General features: G+C 40.2%; 1 protein-coding gene across 2 annotated transcripts; it reads left to right on the forward strand.

Moving 5' to 3' along the window:
* The first annotated feature begins 1,492 nt into the window (after positions 1–1,492).
* On the forward strand, positions 1,493–26,920 carry COQ2 (coenzyme Q2, polyprenyltransferase). 2 transcript variants are annotated; one of them, XM_042936029.1, is made up of 7 exons: positions 1,493–1,773; positions 6,535–6,701; positions 15,582–15,703; positions 16,976–17,061; positions 18,717–18,850; positions 20,811–20,999; positions 23,136–26,920. In XM_042936029.1, the coding sequence occupies exons 1-7, from the start codon at positions 1,527–1,529 to the stop codon at positions 23,298–23,300; spliced, it is 1,110 nt and encodes a 369-aa protein (XP_042791963.1). In that variant the 5' UTR covers positions 1,493–1,526; the 3' UTR covers positions 23,301–26,920. The 2 variants fall into 2 exon arrangements, with proteins under 2 accessions (XP_042791963.1, XP_042791964.1); XM_042936030.1 differs by having other exon boundaries at positions 15,660–15,703.
* The last annotated feature ends 325 nt before the right edge of the window (positions 26,921–27,245 follow it).

Consider the following 27,245-nt stretch of genomic DNA (forward strand, 5'->3'; position numbering starts at 1 on the left):
GGAAATGGAAGCTCTGGGCCCTTTCCCACATATGTTGCCCTAAGCATCTCTTCTATCTGGTTGTTCCTGAGTTACACACTTTTATAATAAACCAGTAATACAGTAAGTAATATATTTTCCTATGTTCTGTCAACCATTCTAGCAAATTAATCAAAGAGAAGAAGGGATCTTCAGAACCTCCAATCTACAGCCAATAGGTCAGAAGCACAGGTCATAACCTGGACTTGCATTTAGCATCTGAAGTGGGGCAAGGAACTGTCCTGTGGGGCCAAGCCCTTAACCTGGGGGATCTGATGGTATCTTTAGATAGCAGGTGCCAGAATTGAGTTAAATGATAGGATTCCACATTTTGTCACGGAAGTACTTGATATGTGGAAAGCCCACACATCTGGTTTCAGAAGTGATGTAGTGTTGTAGCGGAGTACTGAGAGTAGAGGTAACACATACAGGAGGAAGTGTGTTTTTTCCTTTACAATTATATAGTAAAACTTCCTGATGCCTTGATCCCTCTGGCGGCAATCAGTGAACAAGTTGTGAGCTAGTTTTGTAGAATTATCAAGGACTGTCCCCTCCCCACCACCACTGGATCCTCACGATATCACAGAATCACTGTTCTGGTTTTAAGGAAAGGGGTTTAAAGACTAAAGCAATTGAGGGTGCCTGGGTGGCTCAGTCGGTTGAGCCTCCGACTTCAGCTCTGGTCATGATTTCACGGTCTGTGAGTTAGAGCTCGGGATCGGGCTCCGTACTGACAGCTGAGCCTGGAGCCTGCTTCGGATTCTGTGTCTCCCTCTCTCTGCCCCTCCCCTGGTTGTGCTCTCTCTCTCTCTCAAAAACAAATAAACATTAAAAAAAAAAAAAAAAGGCTAACGCAATTCTCTACAATACTACAATGCAGATGAGTGACTTACCCATGGTCACTAAGTGGTTAAATGGGATAATACGTGCATAGTGCCCGTAACAGTGCCTGGCAGACAGCGCTATCCACGAATTGGCTGTAATTAAGAGCACCACCAGATGTTCTAGCTGCAGCCTCTTACCATCCCACAAGGCTCACTGCCTCTTGATTACAGAAAAGTCCTCTGAATTGACTGTCACAGTTAGGATTTTCACTTGTGTAATGAATGTCCCTTAACTCTGAGTGCGGTTTTAATTTACATTCTTACATTTGGCGTTTGGCGCCCTTTTAGCTTTAAAAAGAAAACACCTGCCCGCAATCAATGTTTTGGTAGGTTTTCCGAGGCTTTCTTTTTTTCCTGGTATAACTGTTCCCAATAAATGAACACCATCCTTGTTCATTTATTGAGAAAGCGGATAATGGGAATTCCCCTTAACTAAGAAACCGCCCCGGGTTAAAGCGACCACGACAATCCCTACCTCACCATAACTAGAAAGGCTCAGACCGCAACCCCACCCAGTCCGGCAGGCGTGGACCGTCATCCACTGACGTCACTGCGCAAGCCTGCCGCGACCTGACGCCAGAGAACGACCTCAGGCCTGTATGGAGCCACGCCCTGCCGATCGCCATGCTGGGTGTTCGCGGCGCGGGGCTCGCGCGGAGCCTGCGGGTAATGACGCAGGCGTGGCTGCGGGATTCCGGCGCGCTGGCCCTCGCGCGCGCGGCCGGCACGCCCCGCGCCAGGCACTGGCAGCCTTCTGCCGGGCAGGGACCGCGCAGACGTCGGCTCAGCCTGTCGGCCGCCGCGGTAGTGAACTCGGCGCCCCGCCCCCTGCAGCCCTACTTGCGCCTCATGCGTTTGGACAAGCCTATTGGTGAGTGCTAGCGGACGCACCGCGGGGATGCGGGAGTAGCGGAGAAGCGGGAGTAGCGGAGAAGCTGCCAGGCGGCCGATAGTCTCGGAACGCCGGGAGGGGAGGTCCCTGAAGTGGCTCGCGGGCCTTCACATCCCTCTGAATCCTGAGTGCTCGGGACGGGCAAAAAGTTGGCCCTTGTGTAAACAGTGAATCGAGCGGAAGTTCCGTTCTTGTGTCCCTTTTTGTGCACAGATTTACAATATCGAAACACGTCCACATTCATTATGTTTGATCCTTCCTGTAATTCTTTAAGGCTCCCAAGGCAAAAACCTGGAACTGTCATTACAACTGAGGGAAGCAGAGCCAGACCAGGTGAACCTAGTTTTGATGCTGAGTTCTAGCTTTGCCCTCCACCACCCGTAACACAAAAGATTTAATTCAGGTGAACGCAGCAGGTACAGCACTTATGGACCGCCTATCAGCTAACTATCGCCTCCGAAGATTTCCGTGACCTTCCTATCTAAAATAACATCTGCCACCTCATTCTTTACACCTGTACCCTCCATTTCCCTTCACAATACTCACCACTCACTAACCTGATGCATTTATTGGTTGATCGAGTCTCCAATACAGTCTAAGCGCCACGAAAATGGGACATTTCTGTCTAGTGCCTCCTACATAGCTTGGCAATAGTATCAAACCAATTCTGACCATATCACCTAGCCTCAGGGACGGAAAGAGCTATACACACCGCTTTCAAGGAACTCCTAGTCTTGGTGGAAAAAGACAAATTATTGGGTGAGCTGGGAAAGAAGGAGATCAAACGTTAGTGGTACAGATGGCCAAGTGCTGTAGGAAAAGGAGTAATTAGTGTGGATCTCCATTGTTAGAAAGTGTCAAGAGCAAATTGTGTCTCAGAGACAGGTAGATTTTGCAGAGGAGATATCTTCGTGGTTGGGGGAAATGTTTTTGCAAAGACTCAAGGGTGGAGAGTTGGAACATCAAGAGTATGAGTTGATCTAGAATGGCAGGTGGGTGTAGAAAATACTGGGAGGCGAGGCTGGATAAGAGCTGAACCAAAGAAGGATGGACAGTGGTGAGGGAGGGGCAGAGCTTAAACTCCAGGTCATCTAAGATGATAGCATTTGCCATTGCAATGCAGGGAAATACATTCAGATGCCTGGATGCATTCACTCCACCTTGGCCTAGCCAAGACCCAAATGTAGGTCTTGCTTGTGGTATTCTAGGTTTATGCACTACTTATTTGGGATCAGAGCACTAAGAGTTACAACGATTAGCTATTAAAGTATAAAAGCAAATTAAATAATAGGGACAGTCCTGCCATCATGACCCCTTGCATTTTGGGTCCAGATACAAGTTGATAGGCATAAATTTCCAAGCCTAGGTCTAATCTAAAGCATAACTATAATTCTGTTTTGGTGTCTGACGGAGCTGCAGTGTAGGCTTACAGACATCCAGGACAGATCAACAGCTGCCATTATTCCCATATCCATAAACCTCTGGCTTTTTGCATTAGTGGCTGACCATCCCACCACATAAGAGGCTAGCTACATAGTTGTTCCAAGTAAAGCTCTGGAATCAGACCTCTTCTTTTCTCATCTATAAAATGAAGATACTGATAATATGGACTTTATAAGGTTGTCATGAAAATTATTTTATATAAATGTGTGTTGAGTCCTTAGAACAATGACTGGCATACTAAGTGCTCAAGAAAATGTTTGCATTAATACTTGAGAAGAGGGAATTGGAGAAGACTGGGGTAATAGTTATGTATGTTAAGAAGATACCAGCTTGCACGCTCTAGTTCTAAATAAAGTGATAATTGTAGGGTTTTTTAAGACTATTTACTAATAGTACTGTGTTGCAATTCATTCAACAAACACTTTTTGAGCCCTACTGTATGCCAGGAACAATAAATTGACAGAGTTTATAAGTTTGGTATTTCTTTATTTAAATTTTTCTTTTGTGGGGTAAGTTTTATGTTCATTGTTTTACTTTGCTATAGTTGATTTGTTTTTATAAACCAAAGTGGGTTTCATTGTTTTTCAGAATGGATTGCAGCTTCTTTCAGATGTGTCACAAACTATAGTATTCCAGAAAGTTTCAGCAGGTGGCACTCTTTACACTAAATTGATGGTGTAATTTTTGTTTCACTGCCTTTATGGGTAATTACGTTGTCTTGAAGATAATATGTAATTTAGTAAAGTTCTTGGAGTCAGTTTACACAGGCTTTTTGGTCTGCCCATTCTGCCCACACCTCTCAGAACTTGCTCATTTTGTTTCATCTCCCAGAGAATTTTTCCTTTTCCTACAATAGGCCTTTCTTTCTGTTTGCGTCCTCGTCACCTCTGCATCCTTCTTCATGGAAGAGAGAATAAGGACAGTGTAATAGGGAAGAAAGGAAAGAGCTGTTGCTGAGAATCAGGAGCACAAAGGAGCAATAGGAACTTAAGTGTTTGTAGAGATTTAGGTATACTGAGTTATCACTCAGCATTGACCTTGGATAGACTAGAACCAGACCAAAGTCTACAAACCTAACTTTACATGTCAACTCTGCCACTTTTTGCCCTTGTGACCTCGGGCAAATTACTTTTTCTGTGCTTCAGCTTTTGTATTTGTTAAGTGGGTATATTGAAAATAGTGCCTATCTCATAGGTTTGTCGTGAGAATCAAGTGTTCCATGACAGCACATAGTAACAGCTGTATATTTGCTATTACTATTTTTATATTCATCATCACTAGTATTGTTTTCTCCTAAGAACTCTGAGAGGTAGATATTCTTTCCCCTCATTTGTACTCAAGGAAGACTGAACCTTAAAGTTTAGTATACTTTAGTGTCCAGCATCACTCCACTTATTAGTGGCAGACATCAAACCGAATGTCTGACCTTCCCTTTGATTATAGAAACCCCCCTCATCCATAGGGATGCCCTACCGGTTCCTATAGGTAAATGCCTATAGTACCTATAATATAGACTGATGGCAAAGGAAGTCTTGTTCCTGACACAAAATGCTATAGGTGATTACACATCTTTTCTCTCCAGAATTCTTTTTTAAATAGACTCATTCTAATTGCACCAGGAAAATAATGCCTTTCAAGTGGTATTCTTTTGTTTCAGAGTAACCCTGCCCCTCTGAGCTGTCCTGGTAGGTCCAGGAAAAAGGAAGTAGTTAAACCCGTTGTTTCACTTGTTTCACGTAACCTCTCTGTGCATTTGTTTCCTCATCTGTAAAATAGAAACAGTAATAGAGTTTACTCTGTAAGGGTGTGGTTGAGGATTAAATGAGTTTGCATGAATAAAGCATTTAAAACAGTGGCTAACATTTCCTGAACCTGCAGTAAATGTGAGCGGTTGTTGCTGTTGTTTTATAAGGGACACACCCAATACGAGTCAGTCCCAGACACCCTGAACCCGAATTTGAGTCTGGACTCAAATATCTTGTTTTCAGCCTCTCCTTATCTTTTCTTCTGTGTCCTCCCTGATCCCTCCCCCAGTGACTTGGGTGGCACTGTTTTATGCCTTTATAGGACCCTGTATTTGTCCTGTTTTTGAATTGATCTATTTTGTTGTTGTTATTTGTTTAGTTGTATTTCTTCCTTTTCATTTATAAGCTGTGTGAAGGCAGAAAGGCTCTCTCTTTTAGTCACTGTTGTATTCTTAGTTCCCATATGTGCTTTATAAATTCCTGTAAATGAATAAAGGTTAAACTTATGAAGCATAAATATGATTATAGGCACTTTGTCATTCGGCCATTTTTGTATAGGATCTCACCTTTATTTAGCCACATCCCTTTTTCTCTTACGTGGCTGAATTGGGAAGGAAAGCTCAGAATTTATCTTAATAGGCACCATAGCCAAACATTTGTTGAAATATTTTCTTTTGAAAGTAGAATATCAGAGTTCACATGTGAAGTCTCCCATCTGTAGGGTCTATTTGGTTTTAGCTTAATTTCGTCTAGCTTTTGGGCTGTGTGCCAAGAACGAATCCCATTTGTGCATGTAGCTGCAAAATATTTAAAAAACAGTAGGCTAATGATCTCCCTCCCTCAAGCCTATTTTATTTTATTGTGCTAACAACAGTAAAGAAAGTTTTACTAACTTTTTTTAGAGGTAATGCATACATATGACACAAAATTCAGAGAGTGCAAAGACGTAGAATGAAAACTAAGTCTTCCTCCCCTGTTTCCCAGCCACCCAGTTCCCCTCCCCAGAGACCAATATTATTATCAGTTTCTAATGTATCCTCCCTGACACGGTCTATGAACATACTGACATTCAAATACATGTATTTGGTGAGTGGGGGTGAGCGCACACAGGGTAAAAATTTTTTGGTTGTCCTCCAGATGGGTTGGACCACTTGGTGACCTCATGAGAAATGCGTATCAGACACTTAGGGGTGTGTGGTCAGACTTTGGGTTTTGCCCATCTGACACGTGAAAAATGTTATCTCAATGTAATTTTGATGTGTATTTCTCAAAGGTGATCTTTCATATAAAGAAGAATCATTTGTAGTTCTTTGTCTGTGAACTTTATCTTTTTTGTCTGTTTTTCCATTGGACTAGTGATCTCCTTCCAGTTTCTAGGAACCCTACATCTTGGGCCGAAGATTCCTTTGTGATATGAGTTGTAAATTTATTTTCACGGTTTTGTCATGTGTTTTTGACTTTGTGTTCTTTACTTCTCTGGGATGTAGTGTTTAAACTAAAGACAGATAACTAACTTGAATATGCATCTTTTTTGTCTTTTATCTTTGCTTAGGAACCTGGCTGTTGTACCTGCCATGTACTTGGAGCATTGGTTTAGCAGCTGAACCAGGTTGTTTTCCAGATTGGTACATGTTGTCCCTCTTTGGCACTGGAGCTGTTCTGATGCGTGGAGCAGGCTGTACTATTAATGACATGTGGGACCGGGACTATGATAAAAAGGTAGTTTCTTGGGGCTCCTGGGCGGCTCAGTTGGTTGAGCAGCCGACTTTGGCTCAGGTCATGATCTCGCGGTCCGTGAGTTCGAGCCCCGCGTGGGGCTCTGTGCTGACAGCTCAGAGCCTGGAGCCTGTTTCAGATTCTGTGTCTCCCTCTCTCTGACCCTCCCCCGTTCATGCTCTGTCTCTCTCTGTCTCAAAAATAAATAAACGTTAAAAAAAAAAAAAATTAAAAAAAAAAAAAGGGTAGTTTCTTCCTGGAAAGGAATAGGGAGGCTCCTCTCAATTCTGCAGAGTAACATGGTGGCATCACTTTCCACAAAAAGCAAAGGTTTTTTTAGTGTACTTTAGTGTACCAGCATAATAAGTGCCATTTTTCAGTTGAATGGCGGGTGTCGCAAAGTGCAATGTACTTCCTTTCTCGACAGGAGCAGCCATGCAGGCAGGGTGTGTACTTCATTTTTACAAAATGAGTTAGAATTTAGAGGGCCAAGGTATGGATGTGAGGAGTGAAGGAAAAGTTCATCCTGAACCTTCAGGGATCCAAAACAACCATCATTCTTTCCTGTAAGATAATATATTAGAGTCATGGGCACTTGGGTAGCTCAGTAGGTTAAGCTTCCAACTTCAGCTCAGGTCGTGAGCTCACAGTTCGTGAGTTCGAGCCCCACTTCGGGCTCTGCACTGACAGCTCAGAGCCTGGAGCCTGCTTGTGATTCTCTCTCTCCCTCTCTCTCTCTGCCCCTCCTTCACTCATTCTCTCTCTCTCTCTCTCTCTCTAAAAATAAATAAACATTAAAAAACAAAGTTACTCAGGGCACCTGGGTGGCTCAGTCGGTTAAGTGTTGGACTCTTTGATTTCGGCTCAGGTCATGATCTCACGATAGTGAGATCAAGCCCCACTTAGGCTGTGTACTGACAGCGTGGAGCCTGCTTGGGATTTTCTCTCTCCCTCTCTCTCTGCCCCTCCCCTGCATTTTCTCTCTCTCTCACTCAAAATAAATAAACTTAAAAAAAATTATTATTCAAGAATGGCAAAATTAAAAGTAAACCACAGAAGAAATATGTGGGATACAAGAGGCAGTGGTAATCAACTACACAGGTGCCTGAGTCACTCCGTTGGTTAAGCCACCGACTTCGGCTCAGGTCATGATCTTACCACCTGAGTTTGAGCCTCATATTTGGCTCTGTGCTGACAGCTCCGAGCCTGGAGCCTGCTTCAGAGTCTGTGTCTCCCTCTCTCTGCCCCTTCCCCTGCTCACGCTTTCTCTCTCTGTCTCTCTCTCAAAAATAAATAAACATTTAAAAATATTTTTTAGGATATATATTAGAGTTGTAACTATTCTTCTATAAATCAAATATTTATTTACTTAAAAAAATTTTAATATAATTTATTGTCAAGTTAGCTAACATACAGTGTGTACAGTGTGCTCTTGGTTTTGTGAATAGATTCCTGTGATTTATTGCTTACCTACAACACCCAGTGCTCATCCCAACGAGTGCCCTCCTCAATGCCCATCACCCATTTTCTCCTCTTCTTCACCCCCACCCCATCAACTCTCAGTTTGTTCTCTGTATTTAAGAGCCCTTATGGTTTGCCTCCCTCTCTGTTTGAAACTATGTTTTCCCCTTCCCTTCCCCCGTGGTCTTCTGTTAAATTTCTCAAGTTCCACATATGAGTGAAGTCATGTGATTTTTGTCTTTCTCTGACTGACGTATTTCACTTAGCATAATACCCTCCAGTTCTATCCATGTCGCTGCAAGTGGCAGGATCAAATCTTAATTTAAACAAGCCAAGGAAGCCCCTGTTAGCATTTGCTGTGATTATTTCTTTTAAAAAATGCACAATTTTGTTATTATTTTTTCTCCTTAGAAAAATAGTACTTGTTTGTTTAATCTGAAAAATTCAGTCAGTACCAAAATAGAAAGTATAGAAAGTACAAGTGTTCCTTATTTCCTCTCCCAAATGCCCAGAGAAACTTCATGTAACCATTTGATGCACTGTATTTCTCTCGATTATTTTCTATGCATACTCTAATGTGTATAATTATTTCTTTCTTCCTCAACAGACTGTTACTTTCTCAAGGGAAGCATCCATCTTGTTTGCCTTTTACCTTAGCAATTGTGCATAACAAGTACAAGATCATTCATTAAATCTTTGAATAAATAATCAAGTAAACTTTTGATTTATTTATTTATTTTTTTAGCACTTTATTTATTTATTTATTTATTTTTGAAATTTATTGTCAAATTGGTTTCCATACAACACCCAGTGCTCATCCCAAAAGGTGCCCTCCTCAGTAAACTTTCGATTTAGAAGAAAGCCATGGTGGGGGCCCCTGGGTCATTCAATCAGTTAAGCATCCCAGTCTTGATTTCAGCTCAGGTCATGATCTCTCAATTCATGAGATCAAGCCCTGCCTCCGGCTCTGCGCTGACAACACAGAGCCTGCTTGCGATTCTCTCTCCCTCTCTCTCTCTCTGCCCTTTCCATGCACGTGCGTATACTCTCTTGAATAAATAAACATTAAAAAAAAATAATAAAGCCATGGTGAATTATATAAAGTGAATACTCTTCTATACATTTATATAAAGTGAATAATCGTCCCTAGTTTGCCTTTCATACTGGTCAGAATTTTGCTTCAGCAGGGCACACCTGTAATGATTTTTAGTTCATAAGAACGGTATCATAATGTATTTTTTAATTCAAAAAAATGTTTATTGAATACTTGCTGTGCGTGAGACGCAGTGACAGGTTTTAGGATTGCATGGATGAGAGACAGTATTTCTGACCTCACAATTTCATGGTTACACTACAGCAGCACTATCGTGAGAGTGGCGTCCACAAGGCAACTTACGGAAGACCACCTACCTCAGCCTAAGAAGCAGAGAGAACTTCTTTCCAGGGGCGTGAACTTTGAACTGTGTCAGAACAAGATGGCAAAAAAGGGTGGGCTGTAGGGCGAAGGTCACTCTGTGCAGAAGGAACAGTAGATACGGAGGCATGGCTGTGAGATGAAGTGTAAAGCTTAACAACTGGAGCATTGTGGTTGGTGTGTGGCTGGAAGATAGGATAGTGGCTAGTGGCAGGAACTGCCTGATAAACACATTTCTGTCCCGCTGGCCCCATTGGGATAGGTTAGTCCATGCCAGGAGAAGCATGCTTGGTTGATTTGGGGTTCCTACACCTGGTTAGTTTTTCCTTCTGCATGACCATAGGATTGCAGCTTCTGGGATGTATCGCTTCAAAATAGTTCTTGAACGTGTTTAGAGCAGCTGATGTCAAAGTCCTGGCTGTAGTATTTTACTGTAACGTAGAGTTTTGCAAATGTGAGTTACTCTTGGGGGAAACTGGATAAAGGGCATATGCAATCTCTATATTTTTAAAAACTAGAGATTTGGCGGGGGGGGGGGGGTTCTTTTGTTTGTTTTTTAGATAGAGAGAAAGAGCAGGGGAGGGATAGAAAGAGAGGGAGAGAGAGACTCTCAAGCAGGCTCCATGCCCAGTGCAGAGCCCGATGTGGGGCTGGATCTCATGACCACGAGATCCTGACCTGACCCGAAATCGAGTCAGATGCTTAACCAACTGAGTCACCTAGGCACCCCAAAATGCAGAGATGTTTTTAAAAACTGAATATAAATCTACAGTTATCTCAAAAAAGGTTAATTAAAAAAATATTCAAACCAACCAGCTTTTAATTAACAAAATAGAACGATTTTAGTTTCCCTTTAAGTGATTTTTTTTCTCCTTAGGTAAAAGGTTATTGATTAGGTATATCTCCCCCATGACATTTTTCTCTGATTAGAAGATTCCAGTTTCTATTTAATTTAAAAAAAATTTTAATGTTTATTTTTGAGAGAGAGAGACAGAGACAGAGTGTGAGCAGGGGAGAGGCAGAGAGAGAGGGAGACATAGAATCCGAAACAGGCTCCAGGCTCCCTGCTGTCGGCACAGAGCCTGGCCCGGGGCTTGAACTCAGGAACCGTGACATCAGGACCTGAACCGAAATTGGATATTAACCAACTGAGCCACCTAGGCGCCCTGAGTCCAGATTCTATATAGACATATAACAAAGCTCTTAAATGAGTATTTTATAACTATTAAAGAGATTTTGCTAACATGACTTAAAATGTTATTGGGGGGTGCCTGGGTGGCTCAGTTGGCTCAGGTCATGATCTCAGAGTTTGTGGGTTCGAGCCCCGTATCGGGCTGTGTGCCGACAGCTTAGAGCCTGGAGCCTGCTTCGGATTCTGTGTCTCCCTCTCTCTCTGCTCCTCCCCCGCTCATGCTCTCTCTCTCTCCTTCAAAAATAAATTTAAAAAAAAGACATTAAAATACTATCTGCATCTCTCTTTTGTAATCGAAATTCTTTTCTAAACAATTGTTGTTCAATTTATTTAAACTGGAGGAAAAAAAATCAGTTCACCCATTTCTCCCATTCCACTAGCCCTTCAGCCTCTGGCAACCACCAACCTGTTCTCTTTTTCTATGAGCTTGAGTTTTTGTTTTGTTTGTTTTAGATTCCACATGTAAGGGAGATCATACGGTATTTGTCTTTCTGTAGGACTTATTTCACTGAGCATAAAGACCTTGAGATGCAAAATGGCAAGATTTTTTTAATGGCTGAATTGTATTCCATTTTGTGTATATGTGTGTGTGTACCACATTTCTTTTTATCCATTCATCCATTAACAGACACTTAGGTTGTTTCCCTATTTTGACCATTGTAAATAATGCTTCAGTGAACATGGGAGTGTATATATCTTTTTGAATTAATGTATTTGTTTTCCCTAGATAAATACCCAGAGGTGGATTCCTGGATTAGAGGGTAGTTCTATTTTTAATCTTTTGAGGAGCCTCCATATTGTTTTCCACAGGGGGTGTGTCAATTGACACTCCTGCCAACAGTGCACAGGAGTTCTTTTTTCTCCACATCCTCGTCGATAGGTGTTATTTCTGTTATTTCTTGTCTTTTTGTCTCTTAGCCACTCTAACAGGTGTGAGGTGATAGCTCATTGTGGTTTTATTTGCATTTCTCTGATGATTAATGATGTTCAGCATCTTTTCATGTGCCTGTTGGCCATCTATATGTCTTCTTTGGAAAAATGTCTATTCAGATCTTCTGCCCATTTTTTATTTGGATTTTTTTAGGTTTTTTTTTTTTTACTATTGAGTTATATATGAGTTCTCTATATATTTTGATATTAACCCCTTATCAGGTACTTGATTTGCGAACATTTTCCCCCATTCAGTAGGTTGATTTTCATTTTGTTGTGGTTTCCTTTGCTGTGAAGAAGCTTTTTCATTTGATGTAGTCCCACTTGTTTATTTTTGCTTTTGTCGCTTTTGCTTTTGGTCTCAGATCCACAAAATCATTGCCAAGACCTATGTCAGGGGGCTTATTGCTGTGTTTTCTTCTAGGAGTTTTATGGTTTCAGGTCTTACGTGCAAGTCTTTAAACCATTTTGAGTTAATTTTGTGTATGCTATAGGATAGGAGTCCAGATTTATTCTTTTTGCATGTAGCTGTCCAGTTTCCCCAGCACCAGTTATTGAAGAGACTGTTCTTCCCCCATTGTATAGGGAATATAATACAGTCTTGGCTACTTTATCATAAATCAATTGACCATATATGTGTGGATTTATTTCTGGGCTCTCTGTTGTATTTCATTGATCTGTTTTTATGCCAAAATCATACTGTTTTAATTATTGTAGCTTTGTAGTCTAGTTTGAAATCAGAAAGTGTGATGCCTCCAGCTTTGTTCTTCTTTCTTTTGTTCTTCTTTCTTTTGTTCTTCTTTCTCTTTGGCTATTTGGGGTCTTTCATGGTTCCTTACAAATTTTAGAATTGTTCTATTTCTGTGGAAAATGCCATTAGAATTTTGATAGGGATTGCATTGAATCTGTAGATTGTTTTGGGTAGTATGGACATTTTAACAATATGAATTCCTCCAGTGCATGAGAATGGGACATCTTTCCATTTATTTGTGTTTTCTTTAATTTTTCTCATTAATGTTTAGTAGTTTTCAATATACAGGTCTTGCACCCCCTTGGTTAAATCTGTCTCTAGGTATTTTATTCTTCACTGCAATTGTAAATGAGATTGTTTTCTTAATTTCTCTTTCAGATAGTTCATTATTAGCCTAAAGGAACACAACAGATTTTTGCATTTTTTTTTTTTAATTTACATCCAAATTAGTTAGCATACAGTGCAACAATGATTTCAGGAGTAGATTCCTTAATGCCCCTTACCCATTTAGCCCATCCCTCCTCCCCCAACCCCTCCCGTAACCTTCTGTTTGTTCTCCATATTTAGGAGTCTCTTATGCTTTGTCCCCCTCCCTGTTTTTATATTATTTTTGTTTCCCTTCCCTTAGTTCATCCGTTTTGTCTCTTAAAGTCCTCATATGAGTCAAGTCATATGATATTTGTTTTTCTCTGACTAATTTCCCTCCAGTTCCATCCACGTAGTTGCAAGTGACAAGATTTCATTCTTTTTGATTGCCGAGTAATACTCCACTGTATATATACCACATCTTCTTTATCCATTCATCCATCGATGGCCATTTGGGCTCTTTCCATACTTAGGCTGTTGTTGATAGTGCTGCTATAAACATTGAGATACATGTGTCCCTTCGAAACAGAACACCTGTATCCCTTGGGTAAATACCTAGTAGTGCAATTGCTGGGTCATAGGGTAGTTCTATTTTTACTTTTTGAGGAACCTCCATACTGTTTATCAGAGTGGCTGCACCAGCTTGCATTCCCACAGATTTTTGCATGTTAAAGGATGAGTTAAAAAGCTTGGCCATGTTGTCATGCTTATCTCATAGTTTCTTAAAAACTCTATATCAATAAAGATATGTTTGTGGCTTGGGTTTTGTTTAGTACATTAGATAATAAGTAAATTGCTCATATATTAAATGATAAGTTGAATTACTATTCGGATATATGGGTTAATGTGTTTTTTTGACATATATAATCTGCCAACCATGCAATGAACGTTAGGTCCATAAACATTAAAATAATCTCAAGGCACAGGTATTAATGATTTAATTTTATAAGCTGTGAGCAATCTGGTTTCATAAAAACCACATGGAATATGTTTTGATCATCATATTACATCATTTTTAGTCTTTTGATGGAGTGCTTGTTTATTTTCAGCTTTCAAATTTAGCTAGGTTAATTATTTCGAATTTAGCTAGGTTAATTAATTATCACCACTGAAGCAACAGTATAATCTGTGGTTAGTAGTGTGGTCAGTGGGACTAGACAGACTGTTCTACTAACCATCTGTGACCTTGGAATGTTACCGAGCTTCTTCTGCCTCAGTTTTCTAAAACAAATGGCAGGAACTTGTGAGTGGCTAGAAGTCAGGGTTGTTGTAAGGATCCAGTGGTGTGATGAATACATAGTTGTCAGAATAGTGTCACATTGTGAGCACTCATGTACTAGCCGGAATAATTGTAACATCCTACAACAAATATAAGACATAGATATATTTCCAACTAAGACTCTAGGGACAAAATCAGAGATAAAAGATCCGATTCTGGCACTCAAACCAAGGTGAGTCATTGTAGCTTTTGACAAACTGTTGTACTGCACAGTGAGGCATGCTTATAAATTGGGTCAGCAAATTTTTTCTGTGAAAGACCAGATAGTAAATATTTTAGGCTTTGTGGGCCATACCTTCTTTGTTGCAACTGCTTGATTCTGTTGGAGCACAAAAGCAGCCATATAACAATATGTTCGTTTCAATAGAATTTTATTTATGGATGCTGAAATTTGAATTTCGTATTATTTTCACATATCATAATACATTACTCTTTTTTTTTTTTTAACTTACTTTCAACTGTCTAAAAAAGTAAAATCCATTCTTTTTACTCATGAGCCAAACAAAAATAGGCAGTAGGCTGGATTTGGCCCACAGGCCATAGTTTGCTAACCCTTGATATAAATCAGAATCAAAACAAAAATATGTTATATTAATAGTAGGTAACATTTATTACATACTTACATGCTTTAGACACTGCATTTACTGTATGAGGTAGGCGTTCTTAGTACCCCTTTCTCCTCTTCTCCTCTCTTTCTGTTTTTCTTTTAGCAGGAAAGTAACCTAAGCCCAAGAGAGGTTAAGTAATTTGCCAAAATTCATACAGCCAGTAGGTGATGGAACACTGGGCTCTTGGATCCCAGATCCTGAGTTCTTCTAACAATGATGACAATTTTGGTTATGTTCTTTTTCTTTTTTTTAATGGTTCAGTGTATAATAATCACATTTCATGATCTCTACGCAGGAAAAAAATAATGTATATTATTTGTCCAAATAATAGCTCTGTCTGTTCATATTCTTACATTGAGTCTGCTCTTTACATTTGGGTACAATTAATATTAGATTATAGGCGCATTCTTAAATAGCCTGGCAAAAGCACTCCCAGTTTCAAACCCAGATAATCTGTCTTCTTTCTGTATTTACATTTGATTTCTAATTGCAGTGCTTCCTGTAATCAAAACATTCATTGCAATTTCCTTTTTCCTGAGAATTATCATTATTATTGTCTCTCCTTGCTCTCTGAAAATTAGGCATATACTTGCTAATAAGCTGGGTAGCTAAATAGCCAGATAAGGAAGTTGCTTTGTTTTGTCTGTTTGGAGATGGAGATGGGAGAAGGAAAGGAAGTGGAATGAGTGGTGGGAATTTTTGGTACTTTTCAAAGCTGTTTTAAATATGAAGTTTTCATTTTTGGCAGTGTTTCCAATGTTGATTTCACTTTTTATTCATATTTTTGCTTTAGTGCTTGCCATGGCCATTCTCTTGATTGCATGTTTAAATCCATGATGGAACCATTACATGAGGCTAAGGTATCTGGTTTTATGTATTAAGGTTGTAAGAACAGCAAATCGTCCAATAGCTGCTGGAGACATCTCAATTTTTCAATCCTTTGTTTTCCTCGGGGGACAGCTGACCTTGGCACTGGGTGTTCTTCTGTGTCTGAATGACTACAGGTATAGTGAATGTCTCTTTCAGAATCGTGTATAAAAATCTCTCTTTTGGAAGTGGAGAAAGTAGAAATAAATAAAATAGAAATATCTTTGTCACAGAATTGTTTATTGGTTACCTATTGAGCATCTGTAAGTTAGCAAGCAAGTATAAATAAGTCGCCACATGTTGTAAAATCAGGAATGTTTTCAGCCAAAGGAATTGGAAGACCAGCATTTAATTTATCCTGAGCCACCATTATACTTTCATCGCATGTTCCCTGGGGAACACACGGCACCTTCATAGCTTTTCTGGATACGTACATGGATGTGCGTATATACCCTTATGTGAAATTTTTTTTATCCTGACAGTATCTCTAAAGTAGATAGAAGTAATTATACTCATTTTGCAAAAAGATTAACTGGGTCTTTCCGAGAGTCATGTTCATTATCAATGACAAAGGAAAAAAAATGGAAGAATTCATTCCTATGTCTCTTAAATAGAGACAGAATTAAACTTTTGTGCGTCAGATGGCTGCTTAGAAAGTACTTACATGAGAAAAAAAAAAAAGGACAAAAAATAAGTGTCACTTTATAGAAACTAGACTTAACTGCATACTTTGCCCTGATAGCATCACATGAAAATGCTTTTGGAAGGTCTGTCCTGGGAGGGCGGTGTTAGATGAGCTGGTGCCTAAGAACATCTTATGCTGTCATCCTTTTATAGGTGCTTTGTGACCTTGTCCTCTTCTGAGGAGTAGCACCCATCGTGCACATAGGGAGGAGTGTGTTGACTCTGATTCTGTTTGGACATCTCCAGTAATCTAAAACAACATTTAGAGAGGCACTAGCATAGAGTGGGTGTTAAGTTGGACTTTGGAGCCATCCTGCCTTAGGTTTGAATCCTGGCCCTGCTACTGACTGGCTCTGTGACAGTCGAGAAAGTCCTTAATCTCTTTGTGCTTTAGTTTCCTCATCTGCAAAAGCAAGTAGAGTAAAACTGTCTGCCTCTTAGGTTTGTCGTGAAGATTATAATGAGTTAGCATATGCAAAGCAGTTAGAACAGCATCTAATGTATGAAAGCACTATATGCATTATTGTTTTGTTTGGTTGTTTTATAATACTTAAAATACCTTCTAATCATCTTTTATCCTAATCAAGGTCCAGGAAAATAATTTTACGTAACAAAATATATAATTTAAGATCAATCATTTTCCAATTAGTATTATTACTGTTGTCTTATTTAGCAATTTCTAAGAGATGGTGACATTAATCTTTAATGTTTTTTCTTGATTTCAGTATAGCTCTGGGAGCAGCATCCCTACTTCTTGTCATCATCTACCCGCTAATGAAAAGAATTACATACTGGCCTCAATTAGCCTTGGGTGAGCCTGAAATAACTACAAGTATTTCCTTGGATACCCTCAAACTTCTGTGTGTGTGTGTGTGTGTGTGTGTGTGTGTGTGTGTGTGTAATGTGGCAGTGATAAAATGTCCAGTCAGTCATAAAGTTTTCTAAACCAAGAATAGAATTTGATATTTTAAGGGAGGGTAATTAGCCATTTTTATTGGCTAAGAAACCTTATATATTTATTAAGATTATCATCATTATCCAGGGGTGCCTGGGTGGCTCAGTCGGTTAAGCGTCCAACTTCTGCTCAGGTCACGATCTCGCGGTATGTGAGTTGGAGCCCCGCGTCGGGCTCCGTGCTGACTGCTCAGAGCCTGGAGCCTGTTTCAGATTCTGTGTCTCCCTCTCTCTCTGACCCTCCCCCGTTCATGCTCTGTCTCTCTCTGTCTCAAAAATAAATAAACGTTAAAAAATAATAATAATAATAATAATAATAAAGATTATCATCATTATTATTTCCTGAAATGCTTTTTTTAAAATCTGGTATGTCATGAAGAAGAAAATTAACAGATTTGACCATACCCTTCTCTTTAGGTGACTGACCTGGATGCCCTGAGCACTTGGAGGGTTGGGGTGAAAAGCACACTCAGGCAGGAAGGGTTAGTATGTGACAGCTTAGACAGCCCCTGTCTGTGAAGTCTTCCTTAGCCCTCCCAGAGAAAGTTAGCCAGTCTCGCCTCTGGTTCCCACAACACTCCGGAGTGGCACTTCCTCATTTCACCAGCAGTAACTAAACAAGAAGATGCTGGGGGCTTCCTCTGTCTCCCCAGTTATAAATAATAAATGCCTAACAGATAAAGCTTTCTTTGCATGTGGATGGCCCACCACCTACCATAGCACCTGGGACGTCACAGGTATTCAATAAATATTTGTTGGTAGAGCAAACAAAAGACGGGTAGGTAAATCAAAATCTATTGCAAAAATACCTTCTACTAGAATAAGCTAGAATATTCCTAAAGGTATTCTAGATGCTTGAACCATTTTTTTCAGTGAATAAAAGAAGAAAGGGGGTTTTCTGAGAAAAGACCTGTGGGACCCACTGAGTATGAGGTACCTGAGGGACTTGCAGGTAGAGATGTCGAGCAGACAGTTCCAGGTCCAGTCTGAAGTGTAGAGTCGATCAGAGTGCACATAGAGATTTGGGAGTTGTCCGCATGTCGATGTTCGTTTACAGTCCTCAGAGAGGATGGGCTTACAGAACGAATAAGTGTTCCCGTCTGTACTCTTGTTTCTGTCACTTATGGGGGAAGGAGAGTGATTAAAGGACAGACCACAAGGTTTTGGCTCAGCTAGGTCTAAGTTGAAACCCCAGCTTCTACCATTCGTTGACTGCCAGGCACCGTGCTAGGTAGGGGGAATGTTCTCGTGAAACCTCCTATTAGGGTGATAGTATTTTTTCTATTACCCGTGTTATTTGAATTGTCAATTAACCTCTCTGAACCCGTTTCCTTTTTTGTGCAGAGTAGCTTGTCACCACCACAGAGAGCTGAGAGAATTTCAGGAATCGACCTAGTAGCAAACAGTGCACAGAGCCTGATGCGTAGAAGCACTTGGTACATGCCAATGCCCCCTCCCCTCTTTGGGAGTCTAAAGTGTCTTTGCCCTCTCCCTCTGTCTCACCAATTGTAGGGTTGACTTTTAATTGGGGAGCATTACTTGGATGGTCTGCTATCAAGGGCTCCTGCGACCCATCTGTTTGTCTGCCTCTTTATTTTTCTGGAATTATGTGGACGCTAATTTATGATACTATCTACGCTCACCAGGTAAAAAATACCTTTTTTCTTAACTCTGGTTTAGTTATTATCACCATTTAGGAACTTTATGAACCACATTAAAGGGAAAGTATGTTTTCTGAAAAGAAAATCATTCACACTTCTTTGGCACCAACAAGATATTTTTGTTTCCTGTATATGTATGTTTACCAAAGAGATCAACTCTTTAATTTACAAGCATTTAAATTGTATATACTGTATTGCCAGGCACAGTTTTAAAAAAACCTTACAAATACTAATTTAATCCTCATAACAACCTAGGAGGGAAGGTGCTTTTATTATCCTCATTTTATAGATGAGGAAACATGTGGAGAAGAACCATATCTGTGTCACACAGTTAGTGGATGGCAGAGCTGAGATTCAGACCCAGACAGTCTCTACAGTCTGCACTTTTAACTGCCACGTTCTCCTCCCTTCTGTGGAGGCCTCTACCAGGCAGATCTTTTTCCTAGTCGTGTGGGTAGTAAGCACTTTCCCATATTTTTTGTCATTACCACTCTAAGACTGCAGAATAATAATCCATTGATTTAATATGCCACAAATCTTTTTTTTTTTTTTTGCCATAAATCTTTTTAATAATTTGTCCATTTGAGCCATTTAAGTTCTGAGAGTTTTTGCAATTATAAATAATGTTGTTCTAATCACTAATATCTTTATGTGTTTGGGGATAAATTTTTAGGAGTGTATTACTTAGTTAAGGAATATAAACATTTTTATAGCTTTTGATACTGCCTTTTTCATACGGCTAATAAAAAAACCCCACTTTTGCTTTTCTTGATTTATGTTCTTAATTTTCCTTTTACATTACGAACTTTGAAACAGTTTCTTCTCAGTATTTTTCTGAAATGTAACTGTCTTCTCAATTATTTACTTGAAGAATATGTGTTGGTTCGATGGAATGTTTTCTGATATTCCAGTCTGGAATTCATCCTGCTTTCTTTCATTTACCCCTCTCCCCCACTGAGTTTGTATTGTCATGAAGAAGATTGCTAGGTCTCTAATCAGCCTGATTTTCTGAAGTGAAACTTGACTGACAGTTCAGAAGAGATGCCTATACTTTTCACAGTAATGTCTGGAACCAATGATGAGGATATCTGTACTCCAATTAGATTCACTTCTTCAGTAAAACACCACATACTCATTCACACTTTGGTACTGCGTGTAATGAAAGACAGTTTGCACCTGAAGGTGCTTACAGTATGAAGGGAAAAACATACATTAATCCTGCATTTGTTGTTACTTGGATTTGGAAGCCCAAAAGATAGCCTGTCAGATAGCTATCTGGGTGCAGAGTTGGGCATTACAGCCTCTGACATCATGTGGCTGTAATCACAACAGTATGTGAAAGTTCTTAGAAATAAAATTGCTGGAAGAGATCGGGCAGGTAGATGGGAGTGTATCACCAGAATTGACCTTTACTTAGAGGATTTGATGGGAGAGGTGAGGAATAAACCACACTAGTAGTGAAATGTGAATAGATGTGGTCAGGTACCAGTGAAGCGTTTTTCTGCATCTGCGGCTTCAAGATTGAAACTAAAATGTACAAGAAGTTGTTGAGACTTGAGAACTCAGAGGGAAGAAGGAGCTGTGTGAACAGTTAGACTTGAGTTTTACTCTAATGTGGTCCGTGTAGAGTTAAAAGTCATTCATAGGGTGGTAAGCAATACAGTGACATGTAGCAATGTATAGAGCTGGAAGATAGTTTTAGCAGTGACATTTAACCTGGATTTGGCCTGCACATTCATTACTGATCAGCCTGTGTTTCTAAGTTACTGTCAGCTTTCACAGCGTATGTCCTTTGAAAGACCGTTTCTTCTGGGGGGATAGGGGGAGGAAGATAAAGACCCTTTCTTCTGGAATTAGATAATGGTGATAGTTATACAACCAGAATGGTGAATTTTGTGGTATGTCAATAAAAACCACAGAGTTTATTATTACTTTCTGATGTTAGGACAAAAGAGATGATGCTCTGATTGGTCTTAAGTCCACGGCGCTGCGGTTCCGTGAAAACACCAAGCGGTGGCTTAGTGGCTTCGGTGTGGCGATGCTGGGGGCGCTGAGCCTGGTGGGAGTGAACAGTGCTCAGACCGTGCCCTACTACACTGCTCTGGCTGCTGTAGGAGCCCATCTGGCACACCAGGTTTGACCGTTTTCTTACACTTTCCCTCATTTTTCCTTGGATTATAAATTGTAAAAACTATTTAAACAGAAACAACCTCTTTGTTTACCAAGCAACGTACTTCTTTAAAACAAACAACTACTTGGCTTATACTATCTTGAACCACCCCTTCCCCTGCCTCAACATATCATCTAAAAAAGCTCACTGTATTAGTTTAGAGAAATAATCTAAAACTAAACCTAGATTTTTTTTTCCCCTCTGATTTTTCTGGAATTACTTCTGATTGATGTCTGGGAAAATTTCAGCTATGTCTGAAGGTTGTGGGTTGAGCTGAATTGCTCTGAAACCAAACTGATCAACATAACTGTACTTTCAATATGTGGGCTGCTGTGATGGTTAGCAAACTAATCATTCATAGGGATGGGTTCCACTGGCATTAGCAGTCAAGGCCAGATAGGACACGAAGTGCTCACATGTCAGACAGAATTCTGCCTACATAGTGGGAAACTGTCATTTCAGTGTGTTCAGCCACCACCCACAAGCTTATATTGGGATCTACATTATTTACTTTTGTAAAATGAATGAACCAAATCTAATTTTAATGAAGTAGGTTGCTTGTAAATGGACTCTTTTTTTTTTTTTCCTTAAAACTTTCAAGTTTATTTATTTATTTTGAGAGAGAGAGGGAGAAAGCAGGGTAGGGGCAGAGAGAGGGGGGAGAGAGAGAATCCCAAGCAGGCTCTGCACTGTCAGCTCGGAGCCTGATGTGGGGCTCGAACTCACGACCTGTGAGATCATGACCTTAGCCAAAATTAAGAGTCAGACGCTTAACCAGTTGAGCCACCCAGGCGCCTCTAAATGGACTCTATTTTTGTATCAGTGTTACTGTTACTTTCTTTGAATGGATTCAAAAGGGTGTTAGCCTCTCTGTAGATGATCTGTTTTATACACATCGTTGCAAATTACTTATCAGTGTAAACAAGACTTGCATAACATAGTAAGAAGGAAACCAAAACCTAATGTCCACAAAGTAAACCTCATGCTGTATCACCTTCATGGTTTTCCTCACAATGAAATTTTAAACGGTAGGAATTGGTGATTCTCCAGAATTCTCTAGATTTCACCATTTTCCTCCTCAGAATTTCTTAACATCCCCTTTTGCTCATAACACAGCACTGTGGGGGTTGTCACCATCAACTGATTGTCTGGCCAGGATAATGGATGTTTAGCCATATTTAAGCACTTGGATATTAGTGGACAAAGGCAAAAATTACGAGGGCAATTACAAATACTGTAAGCAATATTTAAACCCATCTTGAAATTCTAAATTGCATTTGTGGTCTTCTATCCAGTCCTTGCCACAATATTTTAAGATGGACATAGACTTCTAGTATTTGGAAAAAAAGAAATCATGATGATTTGAAGTCTGGAGGCCACATAATAAAGAATATTTGGGGAAATGAGGGATGCTAACGGTTAAGCCTAGGAATGAATAAGACAGGGACATGACACTTTTTTGATATATTTGCAGGACTGCCGTGGAGAAAAAGGCATGTATTTGTTCTAGGTCACTAACAGCAGGTCTAGATTGCCAGATCCCCTTCTCTATGTGGGGATGGGAAGGAGATTTCCATATGCATGGGGGTATTTTCAGTTATCATAAATAAACTCGGTGGGGTATCCACAGTCATTTAGTGAGTGAGGGCCAGGTATGTTAAATACCTTTCAGTGCTCTAGACAGCCCTGCACAATAGACTTGTCCTTCCCAAATGGGATTTGTTCACCTGCTGGGAACCATTGCTCCAAAGAATAACGCTAGAACTGGAGGGTAGGAATTGTAGGAGGCAGATTTTAGATCAGTGTAAATATTTAGAGCTTTCTAATTAGTTAGAACTAAAAATAATGTGGGTTGCCTTTCAAAGCATTCATGCACCCCTCAAGTGGAAGTTTTTAGGACACAGCTTAGATAATACCTAGCCAGTGAGAGATAATGGTAGATTTTTCTACACTGGAAACAGTTTGGGGTACATTAAAGGCTTCCCGTTGCTTAAAATCCTGTAAGAGAGTGCAATTTTCTTCTCTGTACTGATGTGTTTATTTGTGATGCCAGAAAATTTATATTAAATACTAATGCAGCATTGTGATCTTCTCTTACAGATTTACACTCTAGATATCCACAGACCTGAGGATTGTTGGGATAAATTTACCTCCAACCGAACACTAGGACTAATAGTTTTGTTAGGGATTGTCCTCGGGAATTTGTGGAAAGAAAAGAAGACAGATGAAGCAAAGGAAAGTATGGATAGTAGAATAGAAAATTAGCAAATGAAGTGGATCTAGGAATGTTTAAAACAAATTTTACAAAACACTCTCAGGTCTTATTACCACATAATTAGATTTGAATAAACAGTCTTGCAATATGTTAAAGAATTAAGAACCACGAGATGAAGACGTACACCATATTTGCCTGGATTTAGTTCAAGTATTTTCTAGGAATATCCTTCCCCTGTCTCAGAAACCAGGAACTCTTTAGGATTTGAGTGACCTTGAGTACTTAAGTGGATGCATTCTAACTGCTCATAATTCCCATCTGCAGTTACGGTAATGGTAGGAGTTTGGGCACTTTAAAAGACACCTGATTTGTATCTCATCTAAATGAATGAATGTAGGAAAATGGACTTTACTTTTAGGGAAAACTAAAAGCTGGCAAGTTGGGGTTTATTGTGCTTTGTTATGACCTTTACTCACTGCCAAAAGCTGTAAGTTAGGAAACCATTCTGTTTTTTATATTTTAGGAGAATTTAAGTAAATAAAAGCTTTTATCTACAATATCCATACGGACTTCTGTTGTTACCGGTCCTGACATTTATTTCACACATCCGGCCTCTGGGTACAGCCATGGTAACCAAAATAGGCAGGCAGGCAGTCACCAGGGACTGTTTTAATTCCTGTTGATTTCTTTTTTATCTTACTTGATTATGATTTATAGGATAATGGCATATTGGTTAAATGTCCTAACAGTTTCTTCCCTTGCTGTCTTCTCAGCACGGCATATTCTCAGCACGGCAGCCAGAGTGATTTTCTTAAAACCTATACGAAGTTCTGTCATTCCTCTGCTCAGAACCTTCCAGGATCCTTTGAGGTCCCTCAGGACAAACCAAAACTCCTGTCACCTGTTAGGCCCTTCATGATTTGGCCTCATCTGAGACTACTTTCCCACACTCCTCTCTAGCTCCACTGGCTTCCTCACTGTTCCTCATCAGGCTGGTGGACTTCTGCCCCAGGGCCTTTGCATGTATACTTCTCTTTGCCTGGAATGCTGTCCTTGAATTATGTCAGTCCTTCACAGCAGGTCTTTTCCTAAATGTTACCTTCTCGGGCTTTTCTCAGCCACTGCTTGTAAAATTTCATAACAAATGCTACCTACACTTTGTATTTCCGTGTTCTTTATTGTTTTTTTCTCTTCAGAACCTAGCAGTATTCACCTAAAATATATTTTACTGGATTTAAGTGGCTCTCGTGGACCGTGGGATGTAAGGCAGGCGGCTATTTGTGTGTGTGGATTGTGGGCAGCAGTGAACACTAAATTGCATATTGGTGATAATGGTCGTGTTGGTAAATGTAGCTGACACACCAGGCAGGCCCTGATAAATAAGCACAGGAAAATGTAGTGAACTGTTTATTCAGCAAATACTGAACCACAGGAGTGTTTAGACTTAATAGAAGTAGCATCCATGATTCTACTCTGCTATAGCAACAGTGAGTTGAAGGGGAGAATAGAAATGTCCCCTACTTTTAGGGAAATATGATTAGCTCCTATGATTTGCATCTGAATAGATAAACTTTAAATCTGTTGATTTCTTGGTTTTGTTCGTTTTTACACAATTTTTCTAAAAAATGCAATAATAGAAATACGGAGTATATACAGATGGAGGGATGTCTTCAATATTGAAAGAAATGAGAAATGGAAAAAATTGAGCTTAGAAAAGGGTTATGCCTCTTAAAAATATACCAGTTCTCATAGCAAAAAATGTTGATTTCTGAATGCCTTTTCCCATGCGTGGGCTCTAGAAGAATGTTGGCCAGGATAAATGGTGGAGGAGCCTGGCCAATGGGGATCGGTGCTTAGCACAAAGAGGCCTGGTGTGGCATCCCCTACATTGTACCCTAAAGGAAACCTTAAAGCAGAATGCCTTTTGCATGTAGGAAAAAGCTCCAGTGTCTAAAAGGGGCAATAGTTCTGTTGAGAACTGGCTGTATAATTTGCCAAAGTCTATGTAATCTGTTCTGGACTAGCTACATAATTTGCAGATCAACCTATATTTTAAAATGCTTAGAATCTTAACCCATTAGCGCTGATCCAATTAACGGAGGGTAAGTACAACGTGTTTTGATTTTATTTTCCTAAGTTGGTTGATGAAAGTGAACATGGGACAAATCCTAGAATCGGCAAAGCTGCAGTCATTTGTGATAAATAGGAACAGGAGAATATAGGTTAAAATTCATAGATTGCCTTGCTCTCAAAAAGCTGCTTAAACTTAACAGAGTTATTTTGGTTCCTTTTCATTTCATTTCTTCTTTCTTCTCCCAGGTATAAAGCTGAAAAAGTAGTATTAATAAGTAAGGAGCAGATTGGGGTGGGGGAGGGGGGAGAGGAAGTAGATTATTAGCCTCTAAAATCATGGACTTCAAGCAATTCAGCATTGGAAGGAAGTGCAGCTGTCCTCCATCTAGTGATCTAGTGCCAGGGTGTCTGTCTCCCGCTTGGCCATGGCAGGTACTGTAACTTCAGATAGTGAAATTACCAGTCTTATTTTGGGAGATTCATTCAGTGGAGAAGGTGCTTGCCCTAATTTTCTGTTGCAAAATCGTTGTGAGGTTGTAAACAGAAAGACATGTGAAAGGACTTTGTAAACTGAACAGTTACCTAGTATGAGTTTATGGTGAGGGTAGACGTGGGATACGAGCTATAGAAAATTTCTATTCTATAGAAAATACAGAATCAAGAAATAACACGTCACAAGTGCTAGCTCTCCTCTTCCTGGACTTCGTGAGATCGCTCTATGCCTCTTCCAGATTGTAAAGCCTTCCACAGGTCACACCCTACTATTTCCCCCAAATCGACACACTCTCACCCACTCTTCGCTATCCACAGGCCACGCTCATCTGCCCAGCTCTGCCATTGCCACTGTCCTGGAAGCTGGTCCATGACGAGGGCTTGGCCTTTGGAGCAGGCAGGCCCGTGCATGAGTCCTCCCTGTAGTATTTGCCAGCTGGAGACCTCAGGCAAGTGATGACCTGCCCTCCGCCGCTACGTTCTCACCTGCCCAAACTGGGTAGTTGTAGAGCGTGAAACAGTTGGCATATATGTTAAAGCCTATTACGGACTGAATTGTATTGCCCCAGATTCATATATCGAAGTCCTATCCCCCAATAACTTGGAATGTAACCGTGTTTGGTGATGAGGTCAATAAAGAGGTTATTAGGTTAAAATGAGGCATTAGAGTAGGCCCTAATCCATTGTGACTGGTGTCCTTATAAGAGGAAGTCTGAAAACATTGACACTCGCACACAGAGATGACTGTGAAGGCACGGAGAGAAGATGGCCACTTAACAAGTCAAGGAGAGAGCCCTCAGAAAAAAACCAACCTTGCCCACACCTCGATCTCAGATTTCTGGCGTCCAGAACTGAAAAAATAAACTTGTTTTTTAAGCCATTCAATCCGTGGTATTTTGTTATGGCAGCCCTAGCAAACAATACAAAGCCCTGGTACTAAGCCTAGCATGGAAAAGACAACTCTTCAAATGCAGTTCACCTGAAAGCTCTTCCTTTTCCACCCAATCCTACCTTCTTGTCCTAAAGCACATGTTTTAGCCCTTAGAGCAATCCCAACAGTGGTAGGCTGAATAAAATCCTCCAGTGTCCATGTCCTAACCTCCAGAACCAGTCTATATGTTACCTTCTATACTAACTGTATAGTATATATACTATATATGTATATAGTACATATATAGTATATGTATATATGTATATGTATAGTATGTGTACTTATATGTATATATATGTACTATATACTAAAGGGGCTTTGCAGATGTGATTAAGAAGAATCTTGAGAGAGGGCAGTTATCCTGGTTATCTAGGTGGGCGCACCGTAATCGCAAGGCAAGAAGGTCAAACGACGGAAGTAGGAAGTTAGAGTGAAGTAAGGGTGAGTCATGAGCCAAGGAATGCAGGTGGCTCTTAGAAGCTGAAAGAGACAAGGATGC

The sequence above is a fragment of the Panthera leo genome, chromosome B1, assembly GCF_018350215.1.
Source record: "Panthera leo isolate Ple1 chromosome B1, P.leo_Ple1_pat1.1, whole genome shotgun sequence".
Lineage (NCBI taxonomy): Eukaryota > Metazoa > Chordata > Mammalia > Carnivora > Felidae > Panthera > Panthera leo.

What these genes read in the sequence shown, in the direction of transcription:
- COQ2 (XM_042936029.1), top strand. Translation starts at nt 1,527, where the DNA reads ATGCTGGGTGTTCGCGGCGCGGGGCTCGCGCGGAGCCTGCGGGTAATG. An exon ending in GCGTTTGGACAAGCCTATTG is followed by an intron (nt 1,774 to 6,534) that starts GTGAGTGCTAGC and finishes ATCTTTGCTTAG; the next exon opens with GAACCTGGCTGTTGTACCTG. An exon ending in CTGTGTCTGAATGACTACAG is followed by an intron (nt 15,704 to 16,975) that starts GTATAGTGAATG and finishes TCTTGATTTCAG; the next exon opens with TATAGCTCTGGGAGCAGCAT.